General features: G+C 36.9%; 1 protein-coding gene across 1 annotated transcript; it reads right to left on the bottom strand.

The window, feature by feature from the left end:
* Positions 1-2,652: 2,652 nt before the first annotated feature.
* Positions 2,653-3,713, bottom strand: LOC111393115. Its single transcript, XM_023018512.1, has 2 exons — positions 3,514-3,713; positions 2,653-3,415 (listed from the first exon to the last, which is right to left on the bottom strand). Exons 1-2 carry the CDS (start codon positions 3,711-3,713, stop codon positions 2,653-2,655), a joined length of 963 nt encoding a protein of 320 aa, XP_022874280.1.
* Positions 3,714-12,236: the final 8,523 nt, after the last annotated feature.

The raw sequence follows: 12,236 nt of genomic DNA, 5'->3' as shown, positions 1-12,236 counted from the left end.
CACTGCCATGCCTCGATCTTAACCTGTAAAATTTTTAGAAGGGGTGAGTACTATAAATAATACTCAGTAGGAAGCACTTAAGTAAATGATAAAAACATATATTTTCAGAAATGCAAACTTTAATTGATTGTGTCACCGTCAATTTCAAGCGAATTGGTAATCAGTCAAGTCCGCTTACTTGTAAGTTTTGATAACCCCATTTCAATTATCATAATCATCTCTTCATATAAACCACCAAACGGTGATTCCATCATGAGCAACACAATAGTAAGTTTAATGCAAATGAAAACATATAAGTCTTTCATCACTCACAAAAGCGCCGAAACACCCCTACCTTAATGCTTGGAGTTTGAAATATCATTTCGTGTCCAATGGAATAAAACGTAGTGTACTTCTTGCATTTTCTTTAGAAATTTCAAATTTAAAGTACTTTATGTTGATGAAAGAGAAAAGGGAAAATAACTTTATGTAGGAGTATAATAGTTTGGACGATAAAACATGGCTGAAGGAGTTGAAATTGAGAAGGCGGCTGAGCATGCCATTCCATTTACACCAGAATTATGTGTCTGTGCATGAGAGAGAGATGGGATTATAATAAAACGTTACTTATGCGTGTGAGTTGGGGACTTTGAAAATAAAAGGGCAGTTTTAATTCAAATTCTAAGTAAAGTGGCGGTGGTAGATGTATTAAAAAAAATGGAGGTTACACTCGAGGAAATGGGGATGGTGGTTGTATTTAAAATTGGAGGTTACAAAAGTAAGTGAGGAGGTTAAAATTTAAAATATTGACTTTCAAATGGATATTGAACAAGACGTACAGTAGCCTCCAAACTCAATAGCAATTGATAATTGTGGTGGTTAATGGTAAGTTGTAATGGTAGTTTTATAAATAATATTTTGGACCATAAAAAAGACAAAAACTCCCAAATTCAAATGGCAATATGGGATAGGGACGTGCCATTATAATCCTTTGAATTCATATGGCAGTTTATGTGAATGAAATTGGTTTGTGAGATAATCAAACACTAAATGGTAGTTTTTCATTTTAAAAAAAATGAAATGAAACTGATTGGCAAAGTAGTTAATAGGTTTGGAGTTTATTAATATGCAAAGTGGGGGGGGGGGGTTATGGCCTTTTTGAAATGTTAGTTTTCCAACAATAAGTATGGACATGCCTTTAGAAATTGTGGGTGGTTATTGTGTTTTAAATTTTAAATGAAAGTGATGGTTGGCATGGAACTTGTAAATTGATTTTCAAATGGACTGTTCATGGAAAAAATTATTGGTTTGTGGATAATTAAACACTAATGGCAGTTTAAAGAAATGAAATTGGTTGGCAGTTAACAATGAGCATGTTTGAAAAGTTAACAATGAACATGTTTGAAATTTAATATACTAAATGAGGGTTAATGGATGAAATTGGAGTTGTAATTTGATTTTCAAATGAATGATCAGGGACGGTTTCTGCATTGGCAAAAATGAAAGTTCATTAAAATAGTAAGTTGAAGTATAAATGATGGATGATGAAACATGCAAGTAAACAGTCCAATTTTAAAAAAGTAGTTTACAAAATGGAAATCAAAATGGTAGCATTAAAATAAAGTGTGTTGTGAGAAAAATAATGTAACCAAATTAAAATGAAATTTTGTCATTTTAAAAGCGATTTTAACACCTTGTAAAATTTAAGAAAATCAAGTACGTGAAACTTTACTTCCATGACCAAAGTTTAATTTGGACTATTAGGAAGTGTCATAGCGACATAATAATATAACCCAACTTATTTTTGAGTCCTACAAGAAAATTTTATTTTAAAATGAAACAAAACATTTTTTTCTCGGTCGCTACATAAATTGACTGTTACCATTTCCCAAGTATAAACCACCATCTTACCACAGACTGTGTAATGTTATTCTTAGAAGAAGTTTCCAATTCACACAATCAATGAACACTTATTACAATTTTAGTATATTGTGGCTCTCAATCCTCACCAATTCTTACATGAAAACTTTAGCAAGAGATTTTTCTAGCTACATATGTTAAATCACCATCTTACCACAGGATTGTGTGTACAAAAAAATTTCAGCAAATGTCTTAATATCCAAACTTTCATGAACAATATTAATTCCTAATGGCCTAGTAGCGAATTAGGGACTTAAAAAAATTAGACCAAAATTCCATGTAAAGTATGCAATTCACAATAAAATTTCAAATACACTCTTCCCCCAACTAAACATTGCATTGTCCTCAATGCAACAAACATGTCCACAAAATGAAGGTAAGGAAAGATGTTACCTAAATAACAAAGTGAATCATATAAACTTGATGTACAGGAAGCCCGATAGTTCTCAATTGGTGATGAATGCATGGAATGAAAACAAACCTAAAAATGCAAAAATAAAAATAGAAAGAAAGAGAAAGGAATGAACTTCCCTTAGGTTGCCTCCCAAGCAACGCCTTTGTTTATTTTCGTTGGCGCGACCCAATGTTTGCTTCTTTAGCCCACATCTAGCTAGGGCGTTGTCAATCTTTCTTCCATTGCACCAAGCTCATTGGAGGTCGTCATTGGTGGTGTACCATAATCCTAAAAATAATCAAAAGTAGCACAAATATTAGCATATTCTTCATTATCATACCCTGTGGAAACTTCAGAATTTAAAAGGAAAGAATTAAAGGGTCGGGGTCAATAAGCGCATGTGCTTCCTCCTCAACGAGTGCATCAATCATATATGTGTGGTGGCACTCATCATTTTCCATTGGTTGCTTAGTAATATGGAAAATGTTGACTTCTAAAGTCATATTCCCAAAAGACAATTCCATTAGACCATTCCTGCAATTTATAAGGGCGTTAGCTGTGGCAAGGAAAGGTCTACCAAGAATAATAGGAATCTTAGAATCAACATTAACATCAACCTTCACATCCAAGAATAAGAAATCAATGGGGTAGTAGAATTTATCAATTTGAACCAACACATCTTCAACTACTATCCTAGGTCTCATAGTGGATCTATCAGCTAGTTGTAGAACCACAGAAGTGGGTTTAATTTCACCAAGACCTAACAGTATGTATATGGAATGGGGCATGAGATTAACACTGGCTCTTAGGTCAAGGAGAGCTTGTGCAAACTCATGGTTCCCGATGACGCAGGAAACAGTTGGACAACCAGGGTCCTTATATTTCTGTGGGATCATTTGTTCAATCACAGCACTCACTTGTTCGGTCAAGAAGGCGGTTTTCTTGATGATGTGTCTCCTTTTCACAGTGCACAAGTCCTCAAGGACTTTAGTATATGTAGGAACTTGTGAAATTACATGCAAGAGTGGTAGATTAATTTTTACTTGCCTAAGGTGCTCTAGGATCTCACTGTGTTGATTGACTATTTTCGGGCTAAGCTTAAGTGCTTGAGGAAAAGGTACTCTAGATGGATTTCCTACTACCTCATCACTAGGTCTACTTTCTTCAGACTCACTAGACTCCTTTTCATTTTCCCTAGGTTTCGAAATTGGTTCTATAACCTTCCCGATCGAGTGGTGATGGCATTCACTTTCTTAAGGTTACTCTCTCCTGAACCCAAGTTCTGAGCCATGTGTTGTCCCTTAGGATTTGGTTGAGCTTGTGCTGGAAATTTCTCACGCTCCCCTTCAGCTAAGGCATTGGTCCATTTAGACACGTGATTTTTTATCTCCTTATTTTCTTCCACTACTTGGTTAATCATAGTCTCAAACTTCTTATTGGACTTACCTTGTGCCTCTATGATTGCATGTAGGGTATCTTCTAAAGAGTTCCTAGAGGGTGTGGGTTGATATGATGGTGCGCTGTAAGTTCTATTTGATTGGGTAGTTTGCTCGTTTTCAGATTTCCATCTGAGATTGAGATGATTCCGCCACCATGGGTTATAGGATTTGGAGAAAGAAGAATAGGGCTTCCTAGATGTGCCTAAGGAATTTCAATATTCCTCATAAACCCCTCTCATCTCAGTTAAAGTGGTGCACTCTTGGGCTGGGTGATCTACTCCACCGCACATAAAACAAGGCCCTAAAGATTCAACATGGGAAATGGTTTGTGTAGATTTAGAGCCTTTAACACGCAAGGTTTCAAGTTCTTTAGTGAGGGCTTCCACTTTGGCCTTAAGACTATCCTCTTCCCTAAGTTGGTAGATACATGTACTAGTGGAGTTTCCTATGGGTCGTGACCTATTGGTACTATCAGTAGGGCTCGGTCCAGTCCAAGTATGAGCTTTCTCAGCAAAGTCATCTAGATACTCTATGGCCTCATCCGGATCCTTTTGTAGGAAATCACCGTTACACATCATCTCTACGAATTGACGCTCCCTAGGTGTTAATCCCTCATAAAAGTAGCTAACTATATGCCAACTCTCATAACCATGGTGAGGACAAAGGGCTTGTAGTTCTTTAAATCTCTCCCAGGCCTGATATAAGGTCTCACTATTATTTTGGGCAAAAAATGAGATTTGCTTCTTTAGGGCGCTAGTCTTATGGTGGGGAAAGTATTTATTAAAAAATGCTTGCGTCATTTCAGCCCATGTACCAATCGAACGTGGTCTCAACGAATATAGCCACGTTTTTGCTCTCTTTAAGTGAAAAGGGGAAATTTTTTAACTTGACTACATCGGTTGCACCATGTTGATTGTGGAAGGTCTCAACTAACTCCTCAAATTCCCAAATATACACGTATGGACTTTCACTGTCAAGTCCATGAAAAGTGGGAAGAAGTTGAATCATTCCCGATTTTAGTTCCATACATGGCATATTGGGCGCAAACATTATGCATGATGGTGTAGATGTACGTGTGGGGTGCAAATAATCATTTAAAGTCCTATAAGGTGCATCGCCATGCTCAATATTAGACATTGTGTTATGTGTTGAGGTGTTCGTGGCAATTGATGCAGTAGCAAAATAAGGGTTATATCGAGATTCAAACATTGGATAAGGTGCTCTAGTAGAACTGCCTTGATCGCCTCGATCCCTGCTCATCAAACACAAAAAACAAAGAAAATGTGTGAAAACAAAATAAAAATAACACTAAAAAAATTAAATCCAACAAAAATGAAAGGAAATGAATGATGTCACTCTTTTTCCGTCGATCCCTTGATTACTCATACCGTCTCTCCTGAAACGGCATCAAAATTTGATTAAGCCCAAAGCATAACGCGGAAATTGTAGTATAGCTTTGGGGTGTTGTATCCACAGGGAGATAGACAATAATCCAAAGAATCAAAAGGTGATGGTTCTCTCAAAATTTGTAATGACTTTATGGTTTGAATGAAATCAAGGTTTATGTAGTAAAATTAAATCAATGTGTAAGAAAGTGAAGCATCCGAATTTCCCCAACTGGTTTGTGTCATTCAACATCCATCAATTCATGTGATTTTACTCAATTAAAGACATTAACAAATTCTATGATAATTCTAGAGATCAAATTTCCTAAAAACAAATTTGCACAATTAATTATTGGAATTAGATTAAAAAACGACCATATACATGAGCATACGGTAGTAGAGAACCATACCAACAATTTTAATTAATTTAAATTGCAATTCAACAAGTATTTCGAATATTCGATAGAGAAAGCATGACTGAATCTATGGAAACTCTAATAATTGTTAAACTAATGTAAAAAACACATTCAAGATATGGAAATTCGATTCTAAAATTGTTTAATAATGAAAAACTCAATTACATAAATTAAAGATGTCGAAATCACCAAAACTGATTGAGTTTCTTCGTAGCTTCACCAAGTTCCTTAGTTTTTCATGGAGTTTCTTGAGCACCAAGATGAAAGAAATAGGTCTGGAAGCATCTCTCTTCGTTCTAAGTGGTTTTGGGCATTTATATCCCGTGAAAATTAGGTTACCATAAGAGATTGAGCTGTATAAGGAAACTGAGATTTTGGCCTCGAGAAATAACCATGCGGCTGCATGGTTATAAGTGTTGTTGTCGCATGGTAGAAACATTTTGGCCTCTGAAATTCTCTAGAGGTGCTTGTGCAACCGCATGGCTTTATAACCATGCGGCCGCATGGTTATTGCTATTTTCTCCACCGGACATCTTTTAGTATTTTGACCATAACTTTCTCTTCCGACATCCTATTGAGGTTATTCAAGTTGCGTTGGAAAGCTAACATAAAGGGCTACAACTTTGAAGTCATCTTCAAATTCGATCATCTTCCATGTCAAAAGGGGGTCCCAATATGTGGCTGAAAATAGTTGTGTAACTTTTTCGATTGGAAATTGATATGTGAAGATGTTATGATAATATTTCACTTCTTTTGACTTCTTTTCTCATCCACCTGACCTCTAATCATTCTTGAATCATCATTCCATCACCCATCTCATCTATGGATTATTTGCAACTTGCTCCCTGAACTTTCACTTTCTCTCAATTTGGTCATTTTTCATTTGTTTCTTCCAAATTTCTTCGTTTTCACCAAAATGCAACATAAACCAAAACATAAGAGTAATCAGTGCATTTTGGCATAATATAATTGCATGAATGCAATAATTAAGAGGGAGAAATATGGTATTTTACACTCTTATCAGAGCTACAAAAAGAAGTTGAAGAAAAATCTTTGGAGGAGAAAAAGAAAGTTGAGAGTGAAAATGGGAAGGGTGAGTGGCTAAGGAAGGAGGAGAATCTTTGGAGAGAAAAAAAGAGTCAGGATTAAGCTTAAATGGAAAGGAGAGTGGAGTTGAAAGGGCTTTAGCGATAACTAATATTTCCATCCCCCGTTTTGCTATACCTGTTATGCAGGAATTTAAAAAATTAGTCCCTACTGATGAGCCAATTGGAATCCCTTACAACCCAGGAATTGAGCCTCAATTTGTAAATGAATTAGTGGAAGGAGCAAATCGACAACATCATCATCTGGAGATCTTTTCAATTCCAAACATTGAGTTTGTAATCCCTGAAGAAGTGAAGAAGTATCAATGGCATCGGAATGAAGTCACATACAGTGGACTGAATGAAAATCACAATCTGGGGAGGAACATAAATCCCTTTGAAGTATCATTGCTAAAATTACCTAGGCGAGAGGGAACAAGAAGAAGGAATGGTGATATATGAGCTGAAGTAGTTTATGGAGCATTTCAAAATTGCAAGAATAAATAGTCATGGAGTGAACACTTTGATCCTTGTCAAGGAAATTGGATTTACATACGCAAGAAGCGAGTTCGAAGACAAAAGCGGTCCAAGTTACATCCCAGAGGCGATGGACCATTTCATGTTCTTACCATGATCGCGAGTAAGAGCTACAATCTAGATGATCAAGGGTTGGATTTGAGGTCGAATCCTTTCGAAGAGAGAGGGGATGATGTGATCCCGGATGCGCATCAAGATGGTAGTGAATTAACACATGTTGAGAGATCGCAGCCGATATTTGAGCGAAAATTCAAGCCAATAAAGTCATGTAATCAAGTGTCAAGGTTATGGGGTTCAACATGATGAAGATAATATGCCAAAGTCAAAGTTACGTGAAGGGGTCGAAGGATAAAACAAGATGCATCAATTGGTTGAAAGAATCCGGAAAAAAAGGGGCCTTTGCATTTAACCTAGCGATCACAAGGAGTTAGACCCATGCGGCCACATACCATGGTGTAGGGATTTGAGAGGGGCAGTTGCTGTGAACCATGCGACCACAGCACATTATACCTTGTGCTCACATAGTACTTGTCGAGCCAAAAATTTCTGTTTTGTGTGTGAGAGTTTCCTTTTTGTTGAAATACTTATTTTTGGCAGTTTCTCTATTCTAGGAGTCTATAATCTCGCTTTTACCATAGTTTAGGAGTTTATTCCAATTTTAATTAGGTTTTATCTCTTTAGTATAAATAGGATTTTCATTTATTGAACATCTAGTTTGATGATGAATTAAAAATGAGTTTCTCTCAAGAGGCGTGATGCTTCGGCACAATACCGAACTTATCAAGAATTATTAATTCTTGTGGCGTTCACAATTATCCCGGTGAGATTCATAAGCCTGGTGATTAGGAGGTTGTAGATTTAATATATCTACGGTTGCCTAGTTCATTGTTTGGGAATTAAATCCACAAACCGTCGATTATTGGCGTTCTTGGAAACTGTGGCAATCTCGTTGTGGGCTCATAAGTGTTCATTGCTCACGAGTTCGCATCACGACTACTGTGACACTTTACCTAACTAACAGATCACTAACACATCCCAGAGGAATAATTGAAGATGTGCTTATCAAGGTTGAAAAATTTATATTCCCTGCAAATTTCCTCATCTTGGACGTGGAAGAAGACAAAGATGTTGTGTTGATACTTGACAGATTGTTTGGCAACATGGAGAGCTTTAATTGATGTTAAGAGGGGGCAGTTGATCTTGAGATGGGGGGAGGAACAAATTTCATTTAACGTCTTCAAGGCCATGAAACTTCCAGCAAAATCAAATAGTTGTTTCCAAGTTGATGTCATTGACAAGGTGGTACGGGAGACATTCTTACTTCACGGTCCATTCGATGCCTATGAGGCATGTATTGCACAGTCCCGATCAATCCATTCAGATTCTCTTGAGATTGAAACATGTGCAAGGTTTTTGGAGACCAACCCACCATACACCCGAAATAGGCACTTCAAGGAACTTGGGATAGAAACTACAAAGTCACTGCCTTCCATTCAGCTGCCGCCAGTTTTGGAACTCAAGCAACTACTACCACATCTCAGATATGCATATTTGGAGGAATCATATACACTCCCGATGATCATTTCAAACATAGTCAGTGAGGTGGAGGAAGAAAAATTTCTTAAGGTCAATACATGACATTAAAGGGATCAGCCCTTCTCTGTGTATGCAAAAAATTCTCATGGAGGAAAGTTGTAAGCCGAGTATAGAGGGTCAGAGAAGACTAAATCCAAATATGAAGGAAGTGGTCAGGGCAAAAGTATTGAAACTACTGGATGCAGACATTACCTACCCAATCTCAGACAATGCATGGATCAGTCCAGTTCAAGTTGTGCCGAAGAAAGAGGAAATCACAGTGGTGCAAAATGAGAAGAATGAGTTAATTCCCACAGACCAGTGATGGGATGGAGAGTTTGCATCGATTATCATAAACTCAATGTAGCTACAGAAAAGTATCATTTTCCACTTCCATGCTGGAGAGAGTAATAGGGCATTCACACTACTATTTTCTTTATGGATATTCGGGCTACAATTAGATACTAGTTACGCCAGATGATCAGGAGAAGACCACATTCACTTGCCCCTACCACACTTTTGCCTACCATAGGATGCCATTTGGTCTTTGCAATGCTTCAGCCATATTTCAGAGATGTATGATGGCAATTTTCTCTGATATGATTGAAAGATTCATAGAGGTGTTCATGGACGATTTCTCAATTTTTGGGTCATCATTCGATGAATGTTTGGAACACTTGAATTCGGTATTACAGAAATGCAATGAGATTAACCTGGTGTTGAATTGGGTGAAATGCCACTTTATGGTGCAGGAAGAAATTGTACTTGGGCATCGGGTCTCAGCCAAAGGAATTGAAGTGGATAAGATGAAAATTCAAGTTATTGAGAAGTTACCACCGCCTACATTAGTTAAAGGAGTTCGAAGTTTATTGGGGCATGTCGAGTTTTACAGGAGATTCATAAAGGATTTCTAAAAAATCACTAAGCTGCTATGCAATCTACTGATGAAAGATGTGTTGTTTGACTTTAACGAGGAGTGCCGACAGCTTTCAAAACTTTGAAGGAGAAACTCACGTCAGCACCGATAATTGTGGCACCAGATTGAGAACTGTATTTTGAATTAATGTGTGACGCTAGTGATCACGGCATGGGTGGAGTATTGGGACAGTGAAAAAATAAGGTTTTCATGTGATCTACTATGCAAGCAAAACCCTAAATAATACCCAGATCAATTACGCTACCACTGAAAATGAGCTCTTGACCATGGCATATGCATTCGACAAATTCAAATCGTATCTTGTGAGGTCTAAGGTCATTATCTACACAGATCACGTTGCACTGAAGTATCTGCTGACAAAGAAGGATGCAAAATCGAGATTGATTCATTGGGTATTGTTGCTGGGAGAATTTGACATCGAAATCAGGGACAAAAAGGGCAGTAAAAATGCTGATCACCTATCTCGATTGGGGCCTGGGGAGACAGAAAAATTAGTGAATATCAATGAAATTTTCCCAGATGAGCAGATGTTGAATATAGAAGAAGCATCTTGGTCCGTTGATATCATAATTAATTAGCCAAATCCATCCCGCCACCAGATTACTCAAGCTAGCAAAGGAAAAAGTTCTTTGCTGAACTGAAGTACTATTTTTGGGAAGATTCTCTATGGGCAAGGGGTAGATTAGATAGTAAGGAGATGCATACTTGAGGAAGAAGTACCCAAGATTCTGGAGCATTGCCATTCATTTGCTTATGCAGGACACTTTGGAGCTTCAAAAACTACTGTGAAGATCTTACAATTAGGGTTCTACTAGCCTATACTGTTTTAGAGATGCCTTCAAGTTTGTTAAGAGATGTGATAGATGTCAACGCATGGGAAATATCTCGAGGGAAAATGAAATGTCATTGAACAACATTTTGGAAGTGGAGATATTTGACGTCTGGGAGATCGACTTCAAGGGACCTTTTCCCCCTTCGTTCTCAAATCAATACATCTTGGTAGCTGTTGAGTATGTATCTAAATGGACGGAAGCAGACGCATTGCCAACAAACGATGCGAAGGCAGTAATTGGGTTTTTGAAGAAGTACATTTTCACCCGATATGGAACACCACGGATGATAATAAGTGATGGGGGCAAACACTTCTGCAATCGCCAGTTTGAGCAACTGTTGAATAAATATGGCCTTAAACACCGTGTTGCTACCCCCATATCATCCACAGACCAGTGGATAAGTTGAAGTTTCTAATAGGCAGTTGAAGACAATACTTGAGGTTACAATGAATTCTGATACGTTGCAAATCACGTTCCAATTAATTTTCCTTACTTAACTTAAAAGTGTCGTCGTAAATAGTAATATGGCAAGTAAGGGTCATTTCCCGCAGAGGATTGATTCAATTATGTCAATTTCACACAAAAGAAGTAAAATTAACGATTATATATGAAATTGATAAAATGGGGATGGGGGGGGGGGAGGTTGGTTCATTTAACTAAGGAAAGCGATAAATTCGAAATAGAAAAGATTTAAAATTTGAAATAAACAAAGTGGTTTTTGATTGAAAGAAGAAAGTGTGATTGAGGGATATTTCGTCACCACGAGATTAATTTTCATGTCAATTACCCAATAGATTTTCATTCCCATGATTAACAACAATTCGAGAATAATTACAAGCTCAATTATCTCAATTTCTTCTTACATATTAGTTGAATAAAACAAGCTCTTTACTCGACCTTGTTCATTAAACAATCTAGAACAAACTCTCTAGATTTAATTTAACAAATGCATTACGACAAAAGAGATGAATTGAATTAAGGGTAAACTCGCAAGCTCGGTTTACTAACTTAAGTATTAATCCACATACATTTAATCGAAAATTCTTCATAATCTATCGAAGTATAATAGCTACTAGGTTTTAGAATCAATAACTATTACGTACTACTAATTCCAAAATAGCATTCATCGAAACAACTTAATCATTTAGTTGTATGCCCAAACGATCAAGAAGAACAAATATTTAACACAATGGATTAAACACATCAATAAAGAGAAATATAAAGCACAAATTAATTGAAAATCATAACTCTTATCTGAAATAGTCCCCAATCACAAATATAATTAGTTACCCATGAAATATTCACAAATAAGCAACAATTTCTTACAAAACATCAATGGAAAATAGATTAAAGAAAGAAAAGCTTATTGATAATGGAGAAATAGTTGAAGGTTTCTTCAATATCAAATGGTCTTCTTCTCCAAGCTACTCCACCATCATCATGCTCTGAGTTTCCCCAAAATACCCAAGAAAACCAAGGTGAAAAGATGAAGGAAAAAGAAAGAGAAAGAAGGAAAAAAAAAAAGAAAAAGAGGAAGAAAATCGACAGTGAAGAAGTTGCTATGAAGTCCCCAGCCGACTGCCTCCAATTGCAAAGAAGAAAAATCTCTTTTTTAAAATGTTACCTAAAGGAATATTGTAGCCTTGGTCCCTCCGATTCTGTAATTTACTAAAAATGCCCCAAATGGCGACTAGGCGCCAAATATTCTGCTCCTTTCTTGGGGCTTTAACTGGGCA

The sequence above is a fragment of the Olea europaea genome, chromosome 4 (assembly GCF_002742605.1).
Source record: "Olea europaea var. sylvestris chromosome 4, O_europaea_v1, whole genome shotgun sequence".
Lineage (NCBI taxonomy): Eukaryota > Viridiplantae > Streptophyta > Magnoliopsida > Lamiales > Oleaceae > Olea > Olea europaea.
This window is presented reverse-complemented; position numbering and strand designations above follow the sequence as displayed.

Bases quoted from the DNA above. Each gene is read 5' to 3' on its own strand.
- LOC111393115 (XM_023018512.1), bottom strand. From the start codon at position 3,713: ATGATTAACCAAGTAGTGGAAGAAAATAAGGAGATAAAAAATCACGTG. The intron at 3,416-3,513 runs GTTATAGAACCA...AAATCCATCTAG, and splicing joins ATCACCACTCGATCGGGAAG to AGTACCTTTTCCTCAAGCAC.